Below are 24,004 nucleotides of genomic sequence, written 5' to 3'. Positions count from 1 at the left end.
AAGATCGTGTCACTGCACTCCAGCCTGGGCAACAGAGCAAGACTCTGTCTCAAAAAAAAAAAAAAAAAAAAAAAAGGAGCCCTTTCTTACTCTGTGGACTATGAGGTCAACATTAGTGTTGTTCTGGCCACTCTTGAAGGGTGACAATGTCTAAGAAAGAGCTTTTTCTAAGAAATGCAAACTTAGGTGTGTAACATTAGAAAAGACAAAAAATCGCTTCAAAATATCTCTGCCTCTCATTTTTCATGTAGGGTCTCATCTCCCGTGCTTTACTCCTCTGCCTTACCCACCCACCATACAAACACACACACACACGTGCACGCACACACACGTGCACACACACACACACTGATTTTTTCAATGTGGAAGGTCTCGGAGTTACTGGATAGTGAGAAAATGTAAAATGTGAAAAGAGAGGGTGATTTTCTTGTTTAACATCAATTTCAAACTTTTGTTTCCATTTTATAGCCAAAAGTAGCATTTATATATTTCGAATTCAGTGCAATATTATTGGTTTTTTTCTCAAATGCAATTTAACTTTAGCTTATAAGCTAATTGTCCTATAACTTTGTGAGGTCTGCTTTTTTAAAGAAATAAATTCAACAATAACTGATTTATACTCAATGGTAAATCATGAACAAAGCGAACAATAAAAGCATATTTTTTCACGCTTTTTGCTAAAAGCACTATCATTAATATGTTGTCAAAATACATCATTCCCTGCCACCATTACCATTTTATTTTGCTTGTCAAGGAACTGAAGAACTGCTATCCAAAGCCATAATTTGGAAGTACATACACTTCTTATAATATTAGGCTGGCACAGAAGTAATTGAGGTTTTTTCCGTTACTTTCAATGACAGAGATACAGTGAAGTAAACTCACTGAGATAAAATCTGCAATTTAGCAATATTATGAGTGATGCTTCTAGGTCTGATAATGCCTGTTCTCACCTGATAAGCAAAAGTTTATGGCAGGTATCTAGTGAATCGTTATATCCATCAGGGATAATTTCCTCCTCTGGAGCGTCTTTATCAAACCAGCTTTTCCACCCCTTCTCATTACGAGATATCTAAAAGAAGCAAGCCAATTAGCAAGTCACAGAACTGTATGTAATCGGAATATATTAGAAAGGATTCTGAATCACCTGAGAGGGTCATTCTTTACAGGCAGATAATTTTTCAAGCGCAACAGCACAGTTTAAACCTTTCTTCAGGATCAATGACTTGAATAACGTGGATATTACTATTCCCTTCCAGTTCTTCCATTATTTTTCTACATTATGCGCTACAATTAGGATCATTTGTTAACTGCACCAAATGACTGGGCCAGAAGAAACACACATCAAGGTTTCTCAAGCTTGGTTTTATTGTCATTTGGATCTGAATTTTTTTGTTGTGGGAGGCTGTCCTGGGCATTGTAGAATGTTTAGCAGCATCCCTATCCACTGGAGATGCCAGCAGCACCCTCCACCCGGGTCCTAACAATCAAAAATGTCTCCAGACATGGCCAGATGCCCCGGGGATGGGTAGATTACCCTCAGTTGAGAACCACTAACAGGGCATTCTGATAACCCGACCTTTAAATGTTGATCTCTACTTAAAAATAATAATAGATGACAACATGAAAACTTTTGGCCAGGCGCGGTGGCTCATTCCCCACCTTGAGACTTAAAGCCTAATAATGAAAGGAGTCTCTCCAACAGCTGGTCTTAAAGTTCAGAAGCATGAAAAGGACTTCAGGTTATCAGAGGCATTAAAAGGTGCTCACTGCAGCCCAAGTGCCTGTAATCCCAGCACTTTGGGAGGCCGAGGCGGGTGGATCACAAGGTCAGGAGATCGAGACCACAGTGAAACCCTATCTCTACTAAAAATACAAAAAAAAAAAAAAAAAAATACTAGCCAGGCGCGGTGGCGGGCGCCTGTAGTCCCAGCTACTCAGGAGGCTGAGGCAGGAGAATGGCGTGAACCCGGGAGACAGAGCTTGCAGTGAGCCAAGATCGCGCCACTGCACTCCAGCCAGGGGGACAGAGCAAAACTGCGTCTCAAAAAAAAAAAAAAAAAAAATCAAAACTTTTATTTTCCTAGTGATTCCCCACCTTGAGACTTAAAGCCTAATAATGAAAGGAGTCTCTCCAACAGCTGGTCTTAAAGTTCAGAAGCATGAAAAGGACTTCAGGTTTTCAGAGGCATTAAAAGGTGCTCACTGCAGCCCAAGTGCCATCAAGACTAAGTACAAAAACTACAGATTATTGAGCCTATCCCTGCTCTTCAGCAACAATCAGGCTGGGTTACGTAAGTGTGCTTTTTAAAAAGCCACGGTACACAGTGGCTCATGCTTATAAGCACTTTGGGAGGCCGAGGCGGGCGGATGACCTGAGGTCAGGAGTTCGAGACCAGCCTGACCAACATGGAGAAATCCAGTCTCTACTAAAAATTTAAAAAATTAGTTGGGTGTGGTGGCACATGCCTGTAATCCCAACTACTCGGGAGGCTGAGGCAGGAGAATCACTTGAACCCAGGAGGCAGAGGTTGCTGTGAGCCGAGATTGCACCACTGCACTCCAGCTCTGGGCAATAAGAGTGAAACTCCCTCTCAAAAACAAAAAAATAAAAATAAAAAAGCCACAGTAAGCAATAATAGCAAATAGCAAAGGCTCGTATAACAGATGCCCTATGCCAGACCTGAGGATTACACCTTTTCCTCTATGACCCCTACTTTTTATTGAGGCATAGACAGGGTAAACAACTGTCCAAAGTCTCATATCTATAGTGTGAACAATTCATCATACAGGATACAGATAGAGTATAAATTAATAACAGAACAGTTACTCTGTAACTCAGTTGCTCCCACTTTGTCCCTGGGGCACTAAAAGATGAAGGGGACTTCTGGCCAGGTCTGGTGGCTCATGCCTGTAATCCCAGCACCTTGGGAGGCAGAGGCAGGCAGTTTGCCTGAGCTCAGGAGTTTGCAACCAGCCTGGGCAACACGGTGGAATTCCGACTCTACTAAAATACAAAAAATTAGCCGGGCGTGGCAGAGTGCATCTGTAGTCCCAGGTACTCAGGAGGCTGAGGCAGGAGAATTGCTTCAGCCTGAGAGCCGGAGGTTGCAGTGAGCCAAGATCATGCCATTGCACTCCAGCCTGGGCAACAGAGTGAGACTCCATCTCAATAAATAAATAAATAAAGGGGATTTCTGAAATGTTTCACAACTGCCATCTATCTCCTGAAGATTGTATCAGCTCTCTCTGGTTGGCCACCCTCAAAGAAGCTGCCTGCATGCCAGGGCCTGAGTGTTGCCGGCCTTACCTTGCACCTGCCCACAATGTCCCCCCACAGGTCTCCTCCACAACTGCGGCTGGGGCACAGGAAGAAATCGGAAGACTATTCTTTGCCTACTGACCTTCCACCTGCTAATTTTGACTTGACCACAGTAGAGCTTCTAGGGTGAGCTGCAGCCATGATGGGTGATAAGATGACTTCCAGCCTCTGTATGTCCACCTCTATTGCTCATTCCTTTTCCTGGCCCTTGGCCTGGGATGCCAAGGTCAGGGAAGCATCTCTTTGAGGTTATGATGTTTCAGTTCCTGATACCCACTCAGCTGGGAGACTGATCGTCTGCTTCCTCCCTTCCTTCCCACAGGCAGGCCAGACTGATGGCCACCTGACTGCAGGTCTCCACTGAAATTCTGCAACCTTCCTGAGAACTGCCCCTCACTCCACTTCTGGTCCGTCCAGTGGTGTAAGAGGAGTGGGAAGGAAATAACTCATGATGGCATGGGAAGAGCATGAGCTTTGCCACTTATTGGCAATGGGGTCTTGGGCAAGTACCTAACCTCTTTGAATCTCCGTTATCTCATCTATAAATTAGGGTCAATAACTCTGCTTTTCTGTGGCAGCGTTATTGTTGCAAAGTACCTATCCCATTGGAAGTAGTAATAGCTACTATATTCTACCTCATGAGTACTTAACATCTAGTTGGCAGAGGCAAACAATAATAAATATTCTTGTATCAATGCAAATCATCAGTAGAGGGCGTGAGCTTCTAGTGATTTTTCCAGTGGTTCTTGACCGTCTCCCTTACCCAATCGCTGACCAGATCGAGATCACTTTCTTTTCTTTTCTTTTCTTTTCTTTTTTTTTTCCCGAGACGAAGTCTCACACTGTCGCCCAGGCCGGAGTGCAATGGCATGATCTCGGTTCACTGCAACTTCTGCATCCCAGGTTCAAGCAATTCTCCTGCCTCAGCCTCCCGAGTAGCTGGGATTACAGGCACCCACCACCACGCCCGGCTAATATTTTGTATTTTTAGTAGAGTTAGGGTTTCACTCTGTTGGCCAGGCTGGTCTCAAACTCCCAACTTCGTGATCCACCTGCCTCAGCCTCCCAAAGTGCTGGGACTACAGGTGTGAGCCACTGCGCCCAGCCCAAGATCACTTTCTTTTTCCAAGCATTTGTTTGGGCTTGGAGGACTCATCTGTGGTTGTACTACAAAACAAAGCTCACTGTCCATCCACAGATGGAACCCAGTGAGTTTATCCAATTGACTCTGACCCAACCAGGCTGAGTAGGTAGAGTCTACATAATGTTTCAGAAATGCCACTAAACAAACAGAGGCAGCTAACACAGTATGTTGGGCGGGGGATTGGTGATTACAGCATGAGGCTCTGCCAACCTGCAGTCTACCTATGGCCCCATCTGTCAGTCACTAGCGACCACAGAAAAGAGATGATTATTGGCATCTGACACCGGGAAACTGCAGGCTCCCTCAGTGACAGGCAGTTGTAGCCAACAGATCCCAGTAAAAAACAGCTATCTTTATTCTGAGTTGCACCATTGTTTTCCAGTAACAATTGACTCAACAATTAATCCACAGTAATCAATGTACATTTTCAAATAAGAAAAAAACAACAGGCAAATCGGCACCTATTTCTCCATTTTCACCATTATATTTCACCACTAAAATAATTAATTTTTTAGAGGGACCTCAACCGCTTAATTTGACTCACATTCAAATCTGCACAAATCACTTAATCATAGGCAGAAGTTACAGTGTAAAAGCACGAGTCGTCTACAATAAAACGGTCCATCTACTGGTTCTGATTCCAGCAGCAACTCAAACAGGCATATAAAAATGACCCATGCCCCCCACACAGGAGGAAAACATAGTTACCTGCAACTATGAAGAGGTTAACCCTGAGGTCCATCTGTCCAAGATCTCTCCCAGACAGCCACAGAGCCTCAAATCCAAACTACTGGGTTGACTTTTTGGGGTGAAGGAATTGCTGCCAGGAAGCCCCAGTTTAAGTGGCCCAGGTATGTTTGGGTTTGCAGATCTGCACTTTCAACCAGCCCTTTATTGTATTACCTGGTTCATAATTTCTGCAAATTGTGGAAGTTTACTCAGCTCCACAAGATTCAGCCAAGTCATGTCAAGGATCCAGCGATAGGGCTTGGGAGGGCAGGCTTTCAGGTCCAGAGCTGCTCCTCCTGGGGAAGAGCATCAGATGGGGTGAAATGCATGAGCCTGTACTTCATTTTTAGAAATGTACTCTCCAAATAATAAAAGCAAGATAGCCACATTACTGAAAATATGGGAAAATTGGAAAATAATAATATTGCAGAAAATGTGGGGGCTTTTCGGTACATTTCCTTCAAGTCTTAGTGTTTTATTTACTGATTTATACCATCTTATAAGGTACAAATAACAACTCTGTCATTTTTCCCTGCAAAGAATTTTTCTCAAGTGATTATATTTGTTTGCTTTTTATTTTTTAACGATCTAAAATTTATAATTTGATATCAACGAATATGTTGATCTTTTCATGTGTGGATTTTAAATATCACTTCTTAGTCATTACTCCTCCAGAAGCTTGCCATTAAATACTACTTGTTACCAGGTCAAAGAGAGAGATAAACAGATGGATGGGTTAGGGTTAGGGTTAAGGTCAGGGTTAGGGTTAGGGTTATGGTTAAGGTTAGGGTTAGGGTTAGGGAAGGAGCGTGGGAGAAACGGAGGCTAGGGTTAGGGTTAGGGTTAGGGTTAGGGTTAAGGTCAGGGTTAGGGTCAGGGTTAGGGTTATGGTTAAGGTTAGGGTTAGGGTTAGGGAAGGAGGGTGGGAGAAACGGAGGCTAGGGTTAGGGTTAGGGTCAGGGTTAGGGTTAAGGTCAGGGTTAGGGTCAGGGTTAGGGTTAAGGTCAGGGTTAGGGTCAGGGTTAGGGTTAAGGTCAGGGTTAGGGTCAGGGTTAGGGTTAAGGTCAGGGTTAGGGTTAGGGTTAGGGTTAAGGTCAGGGTTAGGGTTAGGGTTAGGGTTAGGGTTAGGGTTAAGGTCAGGGTTAGGGTTAGGGTTATGGTTAAGGTTAGGGTTAGGGTTAGGGTTAGGGTTAAGGTTAGGGTTAGGGTTAGGGTTAGGGTTAGGGTTAGGGTTAGGGTTAGGGTTAAGGTTAGGGTTAGGGTTAGGGAAGGAGGGTGGGAGAAACGGAGGGTTAGGGTTAGGGTTAGGGTTAGGGTTAGGGTTAGGGTTATGCTTAAGTTTAGGGTTAGGGTAGGGAAGGAGGGTGGGAGAAACGGAGGCTAGGGATGAAAAGAGGGAGGGAAGGAAGTGAAGGAGGAAATGATATTATAATAGATCTATGGATTTTTTAGTGGATGACTAATATTTAAATCATTTATCCATTCACTGATGGAACAAATATTTATTGAGCACCCTCTAGGTATTTGACATGTGCCAGACACTGGGGGATATAGCAGAGAAAAGCCAACCAGACCCTGACTTTTACAGAGCTTGAGTCCAGTGGAGAATGAGTTATAGTATTAATCATATTCTCAAGCAAATCTCGGGTCAGACGGGCATACCCAGCATTTTCCAGTGAAATATATGATGATATTTACAATTTCAAAATTCCTCTATTGCATGTCTTTAGTAACGTATCATAATTCCAGCTCCACTGTTGTTTAATTCAGATGTATGCAAAACAGTGATTCTTGAACTTTTAAATCTTATCATTTTCCTTAAGAACTCATTCCTTCCAGTTCACAAATCAACTCATGGACCAAAAAAGGGGTGTGGGGGAACTACAGGTCTTTGCTCTCCCCATCTAGCATCGTCCTGAGTAGCTGTATGAACTAAAGTACTTTTTTCATGTAAACCCATTTCCTCCACCACAGGGGACTTGGGAATCTGTGGCTCTGAGTGCAACAACACTTTTAGAACAATGTGTAAACCTTCTTCTCACTGTCGGCCCCTCTGCAACCTGGAGACAGAGCAGGTCTCACTGGAGCACCATTACTGCTACTGTAGGAGTCACTGGTGCAAGAAGCAGCCACTAGAGAGAGCCACCTGCAGCCCTGGTACAGAGACAAACTCACCCCTTTTCTTCTTGGTTGTTTCCAAAGAAACGTTTTTATGTAATCCTGAGCTTTAGAGACACCAGGAGAAGAAATCTAAGCTATCTTTGTGTTTCCAAACATATTAGAACAATGATGGCCCTTCCTATTCCCCAAAATATCCTGGCTCTGCCACTTATTAGCTGCATAAACTTGAACAAAAAAACATGAATCCCTCTCAGTTTCCTCATCTGCCACATGGATGTCTGATAGAATCTACCAGATTGGCTGCTGCGAAGGTTAAATACGTTAATGTACCTAGAACAGTTTAGAATAATAATAAGAGCTATGTAATCATTAGCTGTTGTTCTGACATTCTCTCTCTCTCTCTCTCTTTCTCTCTTTTTCTTTCCCCGCTTGGAAGGCCCAGGTCCAGTCCAGTTTGGAAGGCAAGAAAAGACCACCTAAGGTGTCTTTCTGTACACACGTCTATGACAAAAGAAAGATAATATCTTTCTAAAATAACCAGGCAGGGAAGAAAGGTAAATCCATTGCTCTATAATGCAGGACTGCGCCTGGTATCCATTTCATTTTTGAAAGTGTTCTGACATTTTTGGTTGAAGAAGAAAGTCAAAGTCACCTTGCAAATATTGCAGAAAGAAAGTAGTAATTGAAACAAACAAACCGAAAAACCTGTCACTCTTGGGAAATCAAACATTTCTGCTACGATAAATAACTCCTCCACTCTCCCCCTTGAGTTCAAAATGATTTTGTAAAGTATCTATGATCTAAGGATCATGTTTGTTAACTTTGTAAAAAAACATTAAAAACAAAGTCATACCATCTTTTAAAGAATAATTCAGTCAAAATGTAAGCCAGTTAAAAACTAAAACAAATTTTGTTTTGTTTAAAAACTCTTTTATTGCTGAGCTAATTGTACTGCTGCCAATCAACCTATCATACAATCCCAAATTAATCTTCTTAAAGCACTGTTCTGTTCATGCCACATCCCTGCTCATAAAACATTCGATGGCTCCTTATTGCCAACTAAATTAAATCCAAACTCCTCTCCCTGACTCTCCTGGCCCTATACAATATAGTTCTCCCTGACTCCAATTTTATGAAATGGGGTCACAAATGTGCTAACACCACAACCCATGTGTTCAGCCTTCTTTATTTTTCTGTAACAAATCCAATCCTCCCTGACAAATTCCCTCCCCACTGTGTTGCCGTATTTCTCGGTCTCCTCTGATTTACTCACCCTCTTTCAAATAACCCAGTCTCTTTCACGGTAGCTCTGGTCTGGTTGGTTGGTAGGTGGGAGAGGTGAGATGGGGTGGGATTATGTCTTGGTGGGAAGCATGCCTCAGGTCTGCAGGCTGCCCTCCAGGATTCCCATGCCTCAGATGTAGGCTGGGTCCCTGTACTGTATCCTCTGAGCTACGACAAATGCTGTCTGTCGGGGCCCTGGGCTGCAATCACTGCCCCAGCTCCTGGCATTGGTACTTTGTCTGCAGGTACAAACTTCTCTTTCTCTAAAATATTTTGTTTGACCTCCAGTCTCTGCAGCGTGCCAGCCCTCTCAACCCTTGAATGTTGCCACATTCCTACTTGCCAAACCTCAGGCTCGCCCATCCAGCTACTCCCCTGCTTCCATGGTGGGTGTGACACTGGGCAGAATGCAGGGTCATCTCCTATCTGAGAGTTTCTCTGGCCCTCTCCCCTTCTCACCTCCCTCAGGAGGCAAGGAAGAGATGAGGATCTTTGCACCTGACCTCCTCTTTCTACCTCTGACCTCCTTTTTCCTTCCCAGCATCCATTGTGGACCCAGGCACCAGGTTTCCCACTTCTTCGTTTCTATGTCATATGGGCCTCCTTCTCAGGGGTCACATTAGCAGATGGCATTCAGGAAGCAAAGCCAGCTCACCAGTAAGGAAAGATTCAAAAGTACGCTTCTCCTCCCCTCGTATTGCACAGTATCTTTGTCCGTTCAGCCACGATCCCAAAATACCATAGGCTGGGTGGCTTAGAAACAACAGAAGTGTTTATTTCTCACAGCTCTGGAGGCTGGGGAGTCCAAGATCAAGACCCTGGCGAATTCAGTGTCTGGTGAGGGCCCATTTCCTGGTCTCCTTTCACAGTGTCCTGACATGGTGGGAAGGGGAGTGAGCTCCCTCAGGCCTCTTACATAAAGGCACTAACCCCATTCATGACAGCTCTACCCCCATGACCTAATCACCTTCCAAAGACCTCACCCGCTAATACCACCACCTTGTGGGGTGAGATTTCAACCGATCAAGTTTGAGGGGACACAAATATTCAGACCATAGTGCATAGATAGAAGGCTTCCCCAGATTGTGGGCGTCATTTTGCTGTCACTGCTGCCTGGATTTCAGCATGCTTCAATGCCCCCTACCCCTCTGCTCAGTGTCCTACAACACCGGGACTGTATCCCAAGTCCAAGTGAGGGCTTAAAGATTTTTGAAATGAGGTAAAGTAGGTTTCCAGATTGGGTAAATTCACTTACTGTACTTAAACATCCCCAAGACCAAAACCTCATACATCTGGACACTCTCTGTAGTACCTCCTCCCCACCCTAGATAGTGTTTATTGTACCATACCACATTGCCTTAAAAAACCAACTTCCCCAAGTGCATGAGACCTGTGAAAAAAATATGAACCAGATGATACATTTCAACTTTCTTGGAACTACCAGAAATAAAACCTGTGTTCATGAAAAAGGCGCAAAGAAGAAATTTCAGAGATGATGCAAAATAGTTTGCAAAGTTTCCACAGTGGTAATCTAACCTGAATCTGAGGAAGGAATTGAATGAAGTAGAGAAAGAGTAAGAAGTTATCGGTGACTGCCCATTTATTATAAGTAGGCTGCAGAGGACAAAAATGTAGCAGGTCCTATCACCTTGTGGGTTAGAAATCCTCCACATTTTTTCCCTAGATTAACTTTCATTCCCATGGCTTTGGTTGTTATTTCTGTGCCCTATCTTTGTAACTGCCTGACTTCTCTCAGACTGCCTAGATTACGTTGTTGTTGTTGTTGTTGTTGAGATGGAATCTCGCTCTGTCTCCAGGCTAGAGGGCAGGGGCGTGATCTCAGCTCACTGCAACCTCTGACTCCCTGGTTCAAGTGATTCTCCTGCATCAGCCTCCCGAGTAGCTGGGATTAAAAGCATGTGCCACCACGTCCAGCTGATTTTTGTATTTTTAGTAGAGACGGGGTTTCACCTTGTTAACCAGGATGGTCTCGATCTCCTGACCTTGTGATCCACCCGCCTCGGCCTCCCAAAGTGCTGGGATTACAGGCGTGAGCCACTGCACCCAGCCTAGGTTATCTTTTCTAATTTTTTTCTGGATAGCTCAAATTTCACATGTCTGTAGTCATCAGAGCTGGTCACAAACTGTTTCCCTGCCTTTCAAACACATGAGGAATTGCATTTCTCTGCTCTTTTTGAAGTGAGATGTGGCTGCATATCTGGCTTTGGCTAAGGAAGTAGGAGCGTAAGTGACATGTGTCACTTGTGGGGTGACTTTTAGGAGCCAGTGCACAGTCTGCCACATCCTTGCCCTTCTGCAGTAGTTGTTACGGAAGCAATGTGGGTTTCTGAGTGACTAGAACAGCGTGTTGGAGAGGTAACATGAATGAGAAGTACACCTTGGTTGTGTTAAGTCACTGAAATTTTGGGATTGTTTTTATGCCAGCAAAATCTGGCCTATTCTGACTAAATAGGTCCTAAAATCACATCCAGAAATCCCCCACTCCAATCCTCCTCAAACCAGCTCCTCTTCCAACCAACCAGACCAGAAATCTCTGCATAGACCGGAAATCACAGACTCATTTCTGCCTGCTCTCTTGGCTCTTGTATGCATCGGTTTTTGCCATTTTACCTCCCTAATCTCTCATACCCTTGTCTCCCTGGATATTCTCATTGCCTTTACCCCAGGTTGGGAATGTATTCCTGCAGTTGGGAAGATTGAAAGAGACTCCTTTGAACCTCTTTTCTTTGATCCTTACACGTGTGCCAAGTTCACCTCCCTAAATGACCATAATGATCACATCACCACCTTACACAACTCCCTGTTTCTTACCAGATCAAGAAAATGCTTCCTATGGGAACCCAGGCTCTCCACAGTATGTCACCAGTTTATATGTCCAGCTCTATTTCTCAGTATGCCTCCATATCCACCTTTCATTTCAACAAAACCAGACTGATTCTTACAACTTAGATGTTCTCCACTCGTTCTCTTTTTTATGCTGCTCATTTCAGCATGGAATGTTTTCCTCTTTTCTACCTCTTCAGGGTCCACCTCAAATGCCACTTTCTTTTTGGGGTGTGGGGAGCCAGAAAATAATTGGTTAAATCATATAGAAAGAGCCAAACACACAAGAAAAAGATGGAAGCATTTTGCCACGTACCAAATAGCTCCCCAACTCATGGCTTAATTCACAAAGGTATATTTTCTAAGAAACTGTTTTTGATTTCACCAACCACATGTAATCGCTCCCTCCTTTTAGACTCAACACTTTGTTTCTTAGCTGTCTTACAGCACTTGATTCTGCCTCACTTTGGAGTGATTTTTAAATTATCTTTATCTCCATTTTGAGGCTATTATTTCTTTTCAAGCAGTATCTGGTTTATTCTTACATCCCCAAAGCTAGCGTGGTGGATTTACATAGCATGAGCTCAGTAAATACTTGTGTAACTAAATTGAAACGAAAATTCCATTCTTTTGTCTTCTTAATTAGACCTTTAACATGGAGATATGCAATGAATAGGATTAACTTCAAATATGAAACACAAGTGAGCCTTTTCTTGCAGTCTGAAAAACCATCATACCCCCTTGCTGAGGGAATGGCTCTCTTGCTAAAGAAAGCCATCACCAGTATCACTTTTCCTCACTTGAGCAATCGATTCTCCCAGGCATGGTCAGCAGTGAATAAACTGAATGTAGTTATATCAATAATTACAATAGTATCAATATCCAGTTGAGTTGTCACAGACCTGAATCTTAAGTAACCAGGGCAAAACGAATGAAAAACAGAAAAGAGATATTAAAAAATAAAACTTCATTACACTTCCATTAGAACATCATTTCCCTACTGTATCACAGAAATGGGTTTATGGTATATCAAAGAGCATATCACTTTACCTTTAATGAGAGCTTGAAACTCTCTGTGCTTAACTGTTCCTCTCTGAAGGTCAATTTTTAAGGTCATGAGGAGTACAAACAGGAATTTGTGGTTTTCGTATAGGCCTCTGACAGAGTATATAAAAACCTCATATGTCAGGAACTCAATAATATTTGTAATTCTCTTTTGAGGTAGTGGTGACTTTTCAGATCTGAAATACATTTAAGAATCAAGGAAGCAAAGGGCAATTTGTTTTTTAAAAATACTTTTAAACTCATGAAGGTTTGTTACATAGGTAAACCTAATTCATGGGGGTTTGTTGTACAGATTACTTCATCACCCAAGTATTAAGCCTAGTACCCATTAGTTATTTTTCTTGATCCTCTCCCTCCTCCCACCCTCCACCCTCTAATAGGCCGCAGTGTCTGTTGTTCCCCTCTATGTGCCCATGTGGTATCATCATTTAGCTCCCACTTATAAGTGACAGCATGTAGTATTTGGTTTTCCCTTCCTGTGTTAGTTTGCTAGGGATAATGGCCTCCAGCTCCATCCATGTTTCCGCAAAGGACATGAGTTCATTCCTTTTTATGGCTGCTTAGTATCCCATGTTGTGTATGTACCACCTTTTCTTTATCCACTTTACTGTTGACGGGCATTTAGGTTGATTCCGTGTCTTTGCTATTGTGAATAGTGAAAAAGCAATTTCTAAAACAGTAGAAATGCAAGCAAGCTTTGAAGTTACCACTTGTGGATGAAGGTAGTGAGGACTCACCTGGCCATGGACTGGTCAAATAACTTCAAGAACTGGGCCAGTGACGTCTGATACATGATGTTGACCATGCTCATCTCTGTGATGAGGAAGTAGAGGATGCTTCCGCGGGTGGCTGCGGGCCGGAACTCCTCCTGAGCTGCGTTGATCTTGATCTCAGTTTCTGTAGCCACATGCAACTTTTCACTTACCTCAGCTGCTGTCTGCTTGGTAGTTCGAAGTACACCAATGAGAGATTCATCATCTACCAGTGAGCCTAAAATTCAAAACAGGAAAACTGTAGTACACAGATGGGAAGGTTGCAAGATACATCTCTTCTGAAAAAAAAAAAATACTGTTAACTTTCAACTTGATGTCTCCAAAGTCAGGAAGACCACTGGTACAGTAGAATCTTAAGACACCAAAAAGCTTCTAGTCCAACTACCATCCAATGCCTGAAGCCTTCTAAACATTCCCACTGACAGACTATCCCCCACTCTGCCTAAACATCTGCAAAAAGCAAAAGACCCATTTGACTGGGTCTTCACACGTCTCAAGACAATGATCATGTCTCCAGTGGTCTTTGCTGTTCACCATGTGATAGGCTTCACCCCCATTGTCATCTTGGTGGCTCTCATCAAGTGTCACAGCTTGTCCACCCCACTTGCCTCAGGGTGTGAACTAACCTGAACACTTCACACTGGGCTGTCATGCTGGTAGTCGAATCGTACACTCTTTCCTCACGCTGCCTTAGTAGAACAGTCGTTGCTATAGAAAACTCTAATCCCTCTGTCTCTAACAAGAGTAAATTGGGGTATAGTGAAAATGTCTCACCAGGAAGAGAAACTTGAATTTTATTTTTAGTTTTGCCTTTCATTATTGTTTTTTATTATTATTATTATACTTTAAGTTCTGGGGTACATGTGCAGAACGTGCAGGTTGGATACATAGGTATATATGGGCCATGTTAGTTTGCTGCACCCATCAACCCGTCATCTACATTAGGTATTTCTCCTAATGCTATCCCTCCCCACAGCCCCTACCCCTGACAGGCCCCCATGTGTGCTGTTCCCCTCCCTGTGTCCAAGTGTTCTTATTGTTCAACTCCCACTTATGAGTGAGAACACGCGGTGCTTGGTTTTCTATTCTTATGTTACTTTGCTGAGAATGATGGTTTCCAGCTTCATCCATGTCCCTACAAAGGACATGAACTCATCCTTTTTAAAATTATTGTTTTTAATAGAAATAGTAGATGCTTACAACAATGAATTTGGTTTTAAAATTAAAATCTAAGGAAAGACACCTTGGATGTACTGAGCTAACAATCCCCATATCTGCAAACAGCAGCACTCTGGCCTACCCTAGAGTTCTGGATGGCAGGCGAGTGCTGCAGGAAGGGCTGTGTTACTCTGATGGGCATGCTGTCTAATGTGGAAGTCCAACGTGGGATTAACCCCAAGGAAAGAGGTCTTGATCCAGCACACTCTTGGCTAGACTAGGGGAGCAGCCCCCAGTTCTGCTTGCTATATTTTTAATGCCCAGGGGTATCCCAAATGGCTGGGAGGAGTCACTGGACCAAAAGACAGACAGCTTCACTAGCAGGAGCAGTACAAGTAGGCAGATAAAAGGACTTTTCACCGAGCTCACCATAAAGGTACACTATTTCTGGAGGGTCGGACTTGTTTAAATAACATCCCGGAATTAAGGTGCAGTTGGGAAGTATTCATTCACTTCTAATAAGGTAGTAGAATTCAGGTTGCTGTGATTTGCCTGCTACAGAACAATATAATGTTTGTTGATTTTATTGGGTAAAATTTTCTTTTTATATATTGCAGAGAGAGTCCATCCTCAAATTGAGGTGTGACATGATGATTCGGCTACCCAGAGGAGAACCCATCTTTCCCATCTAAAGTGGGAGGTCAAGCTAAGTAGAGGGTAAGCTGGGCCTTTGGTACCCAAGCTCCTCTGACGCAGATTACATGTGTCATAACTCATTGCAGTAACTGCATTTCAATGCCAAATGATATGATCAATCTAAAAAACAAATAGAGTGAGTTTCGCCATGTTGGCCAGGCTGGTCTCAAACTCCTGACCTCAGGTGATCTGCCCACCTTAGTCCCTCAAAGTGCCGGGATTAAAGGCGTGAGCCGCTGCACCTGGCTTGGGAGACAGAGCGAGACTCTGCCTCAAAAGAAAAAAAAAATAGATTGAGCACATTAGTTTCTCTGGGGCAAGCAAATTAACCTATAATGAGTTACCTAGCTCTATCAGGAGCCCTTATTTGTCTCAGGAGAAAGCAATTATATCAAGAAAATTGTGTTATTCTCAGATGCTCAGTCTCTATTTGCTAATTTAAAAATCAGATTCTCTGCCGTCCCTCTTTAATGTCTAGATGGAAATTGTCTTGCTTGTTTTTGCATTGATAACATGACTATTTCCTAACATCTATTGTCATGAGGGCATTGAAAACAGTGTAAATGAAATCCTTATTCAGAATCTGTTATTTCATTACTTCTTAATAACACAATACCTTTTGTAGCACTTAATTTATAGAGGAGGTTATCTTCAAGTTCTTTCATCTTCCGCTTATTAAAAGTAACATCCTCCAAAAGTTTAACCCTCTCAGACTCTAACTCCTGCCATTAAAAAACAAAAAATAACATTGGAACTATAATTACCAGTTATTATAGCAAATCCAACTCACTAGTATTTATTAACCATTTTTAAAGTTTAAACCAAAGTACCTTTTGAATGGCAGAAGAAATTACTATCATTAGTCAAATCTATCTATCCGTATTTTTGATTCTGTGGAAATTTTTTTTTAATTATGCCCACTGTCATTAAGGTTCCACAGCACTTATACTGGCAGGCACCAGACAATTCTGCTAAACAATTTTGCCCAATTACCCCAAGCTCTCTTGCCAGCTTGAAGTTTATAAATAGCATGTCCCGTTCTCTTGGCCCTGTTCCCACACTGCTTCTGTAAGAAATGCTATCTTTATTTGCAGTCAGAACAAGTAGAAATAAAAAGGCGCTAACACCAAGAAACCAAGGGGCTACCCAGATTAAACGTGAGCTCTTGGCCTGGTTCCTATGGGAGCACCAGGTACCTGGTTTGGCACAGCCAGTTGCCAATACAAACCCATTTTCCATTTTATTTGTATCTCCTTCTACAGAGAGCAAACTTGAATGTTTACAGGGTATTTTTTTCTTACATAAAATGATACATTTTTAAAATTATATTTTGAAAAAATTTCAAGCGTTCAAAAAAGTTGCAAGCCTAATACAAGGAATTTTCATACAGCCTTCACCTAGATTCACCACATCACATTTTGCTTTATCGCTATATCTGTATAGAAAACATAATATTGTCATTATTGTTATTATTATTATTACTACAGCTGAATCACTCTTGGATGTCATGTCCCTTTACCCCTAAACGTTTTAGCAAATCTCTGAAGAACCAGGTCACTCTTACATAAGCATAGTCCAATATTCAAATTCAGGAAATTTAACACTGAGAGCGATGTGTCAGTATCACTGATACTCTCACTAAACGTAGAGTCTACATTGAAATCATCTCAATAATATTCCTCATAACATTTTTTTCTGACTTTATACAGAATCACATGCTGCATGTGTTTTAAATGTGTTTTAAAACTTCTTATTTGGAAAGGTTTCTGGGAAAATTGCTTCAGAAATTTCATCATTTTCAGAAAATCTTCCTGAGCCAGTCAATCAAAAGTCATGGCACAGTCTTTATCTGCACATCTAATATAGTTTGTTTTGTTTTTGGGGGGTTTTTTGTGTGTGTTTTGTTTGTTTGTTTGAGATGGAGTCTCCCTCTGATGCCCACGCTAAAATGCAGTGGTGTGATCTCGGCTCACTGCAACCTCCACCTCCCGGGTTCAAGTGATTCTCCTGCCTCAGCCTCCTGAGTAGCTGGGACTATAGGCGTGCACCACCACACCAGGCTAATTTTTGTATTTTTAGTAGAGACGGGGTTTCACCATGTTGGCCAGGCTGGTCTCAAACTCTTGACCTCAGGTGATCCGCCTGCCTCAGCCTCCCAAAGTGCTAGGAATACAGGGCTGAGCCACCACGCCTGGCCTCTAATATAGTTTGTATCACAATCTATCAGTAGATTATTTCCCTCCAACTACGGTTTATGCATCTAGAAGACAGATACGTAAACTTTCCTATTCATCTTTGTATTATTGACAGTACTTGAGGCTTTGTAGAGAAGAAACTCAACCCAATAAATATTTGTCAAATTGAAATGTGCTGAATTTAGTCCAATTTCTTTATTTTACATTTGGAAAAGCCGAGGACCCAGAAATAGGAACTCTGAATAACAAGGGTATTAGGCTGGTCTCTGCCAGTAACCAGCTGCATGTTTTAACAGCCTAATACCCTTGTCCTCCAACTCCAAGACTAGTGTTATTGGCATTGTACTTACAGGGTGGCAGGATTTGATGGTGCGATGAAGAGCATTGCTCTATTTGCAGGGAAATAACCAGTTAGTCATTTTCATTAAAATGGTCACCCCTGGGTGGCAGTATAGGAATACATGGACAAAATGTATTAGCTTCCTTTTCTGAATATCAGACATCACTGCACAGTGGACTCTTGCTAAACTTCATAGTAGGACCTGTAAGGCTTATCTAGGAGGCTTGGCAGGCTGCAAAGTCCCTGTGCTGTTATAGATGAAGACCCTTATTTTCTTTGGTCTCCATTTGCTCATCTGTAAAAATGTGGGTGTAATAGGAGGATTGTTAGCAGGGTTAAATATAATGTTTAGAATACCCTCCTGCATATTAAATGTGCATTTTTTTTCTCCAGCAAGGTTGCTATGAGCACCTTAGCACTTCTCTTGAAGAGGAAGCTAGGGAATGAGAAAAGCAGGTGTGGGGAGCCCTGAGGACCTTTGGGCAGTGGAGTTGCTTGACTTCTGGAGGTTAGTGCAGCCTGCAGGGAGGATCTAGACCAGCGAGGAATCATCTCAAAATAAACCCACAGCACCAATTAGACCACAAGGGACTAATCGTCAACAGTTAACAGCATGGGATCCTGAGAGACGATGGGAACAGTGAATTGCCGGGCCACGGCCATCTCTGCCTGGCTGTGGAAGAGGAACAGGTTCCCTTCCTGGACTGCATAAGCCCCAGGTTTACTGGAAACTAAGATCAAACAACTAAGAGAGTCAAAGCTGGGACTGTGCCCTTTTCACTCCACCAGACCAGCCACCTTTCAAGGGCCTGTCCCTTGGTGAGCTGTCCATGAGCCAGGCAGGATGCTGCCTTCCACTGAGTCTATTTCTTTGGTGTCTGTGTCATTTCTCTCTCCCTTCTTGGATGTCTTTCCTGTGTCTGGGAACCTGGATTCCCATCTCCTCTTTTCTCTCCTCTGCCTGTTTTCCTCCCTTGTCCTTCTGTTTCTCTCCCATCCACTTCATGCCTTGCTGCTCTTATTATTTCTAACCTTGCCTTGCCTTGAATCTTTCATTCTAAAATTAATTACTTTCTCATATTTTATGCAAATGTACTTTATAATGCAGATAATAACATTATATTTTTATGCAATTATATTTTATGCATAAAACTTAATGTTTTCTGAGCGTCAACTTAAAAATTAGTTTAATCTTGTATCAGTCTCTTAAAATCTTCCAGTCCTAAGTTGTTCTTCGTTTTATTAGAACCCTCAGTTAGACTTAATTTCCCTGCTTTAGTGCAAATTTCATTTAATTAAAAATAAAGGTATGGCTCCCTATATCATTAGATTATTGGACTGAAGCAGTTGAAACTACTACAGTGGAAATAAGAGCCATTCAGAGCAATTTCTTTTTCTCTCAATCATTGTTTTATTGATGTTTTCAGGTGTCCCCAAGACAAGGACTATAGATAGTCAGTACACCTAGAAGTTTAAAGACAGAAGTAGAAAGAGGGGTGTGTGTGTGTGTGTGTGTGTGTGAGGCTGGATAAGAAGATGAGTTACATGATTTCTTGACAGGAATTAAGGCTACAAAAGAAATATTTATGTTAACAAGGATAAATATGGTTTTTAAATTTTTTTTCTTTTTCACATACTTAGCAATTTCTCAATACATTTTAAGCATTTCTTATAAGCAGAAATTCTTTACCTTGAGAGAGAGATTACCTGTTTCTCTGTTAGAATTACTCTCCTTAGTAACTGATTCTCAAGTCCTTTCATTGTAACAGTGAAATCAATGACTGATGTTTTAGCATTAATCTCTGGGGTAAAGGCAGGGTTTGGTAACTTTGTAGTAATGTAAAGTTTAAACGTATCCATGATATCACATTCCTTATCACCAACTTTCACCTACATAAATTCACATATAAAATTAAAAATAGCTTAAAGGACAGGGAAAGGAACTTGGGTTCAATTTAGAAAAGAATTTACCTGTCAGGGCTGTGAAACTTGAATAAATTGGGAAGGAAAGTTAAAAAATTTTAATCACTAATCCTAAATAATAAAGCCTATTAAATTTAGAATCATTTAGAATTGTATTCCTGCCTGGCGATGTTTTTAGCAATGATCCCAAGCAAATCAAATGAAAAAGTTATCCAAAGCAAATGGTGAATAAAGTAAAACTTAGACACATCTAAGATTTGACTTTAACACCTTAGCAAGTACTTATCACTCCCATCAGTTGTTTGTAGTACAGGAGCTGCTATTTTTTCCCCCGGTTAAGAAAATTGTTTCCTACTGTGGAAATTTGCTATGTTTATAGAAAATTTTATTTTTTTAATTTCATAGGTATATCTGAAGCATATTTGATAACAGAAAAAGTTAATGTAATTTGCAAAGGAAAAATGCCAACTTTTTTCAAAAAGGTAACATTTATCTTAAACACTACTATTTGTAGCATGTTGAAAAAACAATTGGTTTTTGCTATCTAAAAATCAGGTGGCAATCACAGAATTTTTAAATGACTTAAATCTCTGGTTACTCTTAATTCTGCATGTGACTAAAAACATCACTAAGGCCACCATCACATTCTAAGGCATTATGCCTTCACACTGCAGATAAAAATCTAGGAGCTTTCAAAAGACCTTCAGGAATGGAGAGTCTACAACCTCTTTTGGCATATTAAATATGCCATATAAGATAAGCCAGATACAGATAAACACTGTATGATCTCACATGTGAAATCTAAAAAAGTCAAACTCACAGAAGCCGAGAATAGAACAGTGGTTGCCAGCAGGGTAGGGAATGGGAGAAATGGGGAGATGTTGGTCAAAGGGTACAAACTTTCAGTTATAAGATGAATAAGTTTCAGGTATCTAAGGTATAGCATGTGTGGTGATGGATGTGTTAAATTACTTTGATTGTGGTAATCACTGTACAATGTATATGTATACCAAATTACCACATTGTACAGTTTAAATATATATGATCTTTACTTGTGGATTAAACATTTTTTAAATGCAGTTCAAAATTGTGGATGAGTCCATAATATCCAAGCAAGTCATCAAAATTTTGTTCTTAGCTTCTTTTTATGAAAAAGAGAAATTCTACCCTCTAATCTCATAGAATATGATGCTAAGCTTCAGAACACTAACTGGGCTTTATTTATTTTTCCCCCTATAAACTCATAAAGGCTTAAGTATATATTGGATGCTCCATAAACTTTACTGAATGAATTTTTAAAAATGTGGCATATGGAAGATTTCACATTATGAAGAAAATTTTTCTGAATAAATCTGTCTTTGTTTAATGAGAAAATATTCATTTTTTACTTATTCCCTGATATTCATGAAATTAAATTGTCCAAAGTGAAAAACACCCAATCAGAAATGCTGTTATAAAACCGAAGAAGCCTAAAGGTAAAGAATGGCATGAATTAAAAATGAAACATTTATACATATTGAAAACAATTCATCACTAACAATTGAGAACAATATTCCATAGCTTCCAACAAAGTCAATGAACTTAGACTGAAAATAAAGAGATAAATGACCAAATCAATGTGTATAGACTTTATTAAAATGTCATTTCCTCCAGGGAAGAAATTCAGGTTATTTTGTAAAAATGTATACATATAAGACTTGCAAAACCAATATCAAGAGTTGCTTAAACATATATATATATATTGTGTTGCACTAACATATTAAGACCAGACAATGTATTTCCTTAATGTTATTTAGTTTCAGCTAAATGACTACTCTTACCAAAATATTGCCCCCACCTCAGCAATTTTTATATGCTATAAAAAATAGAAAGAAACACTGAAGTGTCAGTCTGGAAATAGTTCATTTCCGATGTACCAAATACTACTGACTAAAGGAAACTGCATTTGTTGCTATGCTCAAAAAGATAAGTAGATGTCACCATTGTTCTTTTCTTTCTTTCTCTTTCTTAATTTTTTTTTTTTTTTTAACAAAGCTCACCTTGAAAGTGGTGCCAGATTTAATAAAATTCTTTTCTAATACATTATCCAAGGCTGGATCCAGCTCTTCACGAATGTCCTCAATGAGAAGGGGTCGGCCCAAGGAAAGGCTGTCCTCCAAGTGTGTGCGAAAATATTTATGGTTCAGAGATGTCACCTAAACAGAAAGAACTCATTGGTCTATCAGTGTTACAAAGAATGTGCCCATCGCTACGGGAAACCAGGAGATTTTTTGGACAGGTAACCAAGAATTTTAAGGGCAATACAGGAAGACTTACTTTAAAAAATTAAAGTAACACACAAAAATTAATTTCTAACACTTGGTGAGTCATGATTTTGTTGAATGGGGTCTGGGTGTGTAATAGGGTCTCTCTGATCAAAAAAGGAGGATCAAGGGGCATTGCTCAGATGGAATGTCAGAGTTCTGCTCCTGACAGATGGAAGAGAATAGTCAAGGATTAATCCTTTCAAACTCACATAGCTATAATCACTCAGAGAAAGCAAAGCAACTTGCATATCTGGATATTCATTTATTTTCTCAGGACCCCTACAAGATGAGTAAGTGATAAAAAGTAAACATAAGAATGTCAGAGCCGGGCGCGGTGGCTCAAGCCTGTAATCCCAGCACTTTGGGAGGCCAAAACGGGCAGATCACGAGGTCAGGAGATCGAGACCATCCTGCCTAACATGGTGAAACCCTGTCTCTACTAAAAAATACAAAAAACTAGCCGGGCAAGGTGGCGGGCGCCTATAGTCCCAGCTACTCGGGAGGCTGAGGCAGGAGAATGATGTAAACCTGGGAAGTGGAGCTTGCAGTGAGCTGAGATCCGGCCACTGCACTCCAGCCTGGGTGACAGAGTGAGACTCCGTCTCAAAAAAAAAAAAAAAAAAAGAACATCAGAAATGATATATTGAGTCGCATCGCAGGTCTATCCATGTATTCTGTCTCCTACTCGGAAGAATTTAACACTTTCCATAAGTCAACCTAAAAGACTATACATTGACTTTATATATGCTTACATTTTTTAAAACTACAATTCTGAATTCCTGGTTGGGTCCTCTGTGTTTAGTTTAATGTATTTGTTATTAGTTAAAATAGACACACTGTACTGGTTGGTCTCTGCATGAGTCAATTGGATTTGAATCCTTATGTTGCCTAGGATCCCTCCCTCTGCCTTACTGTGAGGATTCCCAAAGGCTCATTTCTCAACTCGTTGTATCCTACCTTCTGAATTCAACTAATGTCTTATGCTATTGTGGGTGCAGACCATAAGACACAAGGAAGAACCCACTGGGACAACAGGTAATTAGGAGAACGGAATTAAATATGTATCTCTCAATTACTATGATAAAAAGAAGATATGAAATATAAAACTTAGGCCGGGCGCGGTGGCTCAAGCCTGTAATCCCAGCACTTTGGGAGGCCGAGACGGGCGGATCACAAGGTCAGGAGATCGAGACCATCCTGGCTAACACGGTGAAACCCCGTCTCTACTAAAAAATATAAAAAATTAGCCGGGCGAGGTGGCGGGCGCCTGTAGTCCCAGCTACTCGGGAGGCTGAGGCAGGAGAATGGCGTGAACCCGGGAGGCGGAGCTTGCAGTGAGCTGAGATCCGGCCACTGCACTCCAGCCTGGGCGACAGAGCGAGACTCCGTCTCAAAAAAAAAAAAAAAAAAAAAAGAAATATAAAACTTAAATCAGCCTACTTTTGTCCTGTTTTGATTAAAAAGGAAATAACTAAAAAGAAATTCTGCACATGAAGGAAGTTGCTTCCCTGGATGAATAGCTTTCTTTATACAAATAATGTGATGTAAAGACCTTCCTATAAGTTAATAAGGTAAAAGAACCTAAACAAAGAGCTTTTATGAACTTAATAAACAAGGTGAAGAAAAGCACCAGTAAGACTAAATTTGCTTATATCCTGCTTTATTTCTCAAGGGGTAAATTCTATTTTTGTGATTTCTTTCCCAAGTAAGGAGATAATTATCTTCAATCATCTTCAATGTCTTTTATAAACTTGAAATAATATTTTGGAATCCTAATTTCAGGTTTATTTCATTTGATTTTTCTTGTGAAACACTATGTATGTGGTAACCACCACCAGAGCCTGGTTCACCTGCACAGAGACTGGTATTGGGTCTTTACAAGGTGACCAGTGAATTCCTGATAGCGAGGCTTAGTAAATACACTCTCTTTCCACAAGTCAGAGTTGTAGGTCCTGGAGATGGCATTGAAGGGAGGCTTGGCAAACAAAGCTGCCAAGGTTGACCACAGCCCTGGGCATATAAACCATGCTTTGTGTTTCATTTGCATGTGTTTGTACATGTGCTTATCCACATAAGAAAATAATGTTGTCTGAGTAAAAAGAAT

The 24,004-nt window shown here is 41.1% G+C and overlaps 1 protein-coding gene across 1 annotated transcript in view; it reads right to left on the bottom strand.

Annotated features, from left to right (window-relative positions):
- Positions 1 to 24,004, bottom strand: part of DNAH8 (dynein axonemal heavy chain 8) — a 334,964-nt gene that overhangs the window by 88,766 nt on the left and 222,194 nt on the right. Inside the window, exons 75-81 of the mRNA XM_033217044.1 lie at positions 21,634 to 21,789; positions 19,379 to 19,561; positions 15,753 to 15,858; positions 13,247 to 13,499; positions 12,495 to 12,685; positions 5,370 to 5,491; positions 954 to 1,072 (exon numbers count right to left, since the gene is read on the bottom strand). Coding sequence (XP_033072935.1) covers positions 954 to 1,072; positions 5,370 to 5,491; positions 12,495 to 12,685; positions 13,247 to 13,499; positions 15,753 to 15,858; positions 19,379 to 19,561; positions 21,634 to 21,789 — 1,130 coding nt within the window. The remainder of the gene's footprint in view (positions 1 to 953; positions 1,073 to 5,369; positions 5,492 to 12,494; positions 12,686 to 13,246; positions 13,500 to 15,752; positions 15,859 to 19,378; positions 19,562 to 21,633; positions 21,790 to 24,004) is intronic.

This window comes from Trachypithecus francoisi, unplaced genomic scaffold (genome assembly GCF_009764315.1).
Source record: "Trachypithecus francoisi isolate TF-2019V2 unplaced genomic scaffold, Tfra_2.0 Lachesis_group10, whole genome shotgun sequence".
NCBI lineage: Eukaryota > Metazoa > Chordata > Mammalia > Primates > Cercopithecidae > Trachypithecus > Trachypithecus francoisi.
This window is presented reverse-complemented; position numbering and strand designations above follow the sequence as displayed.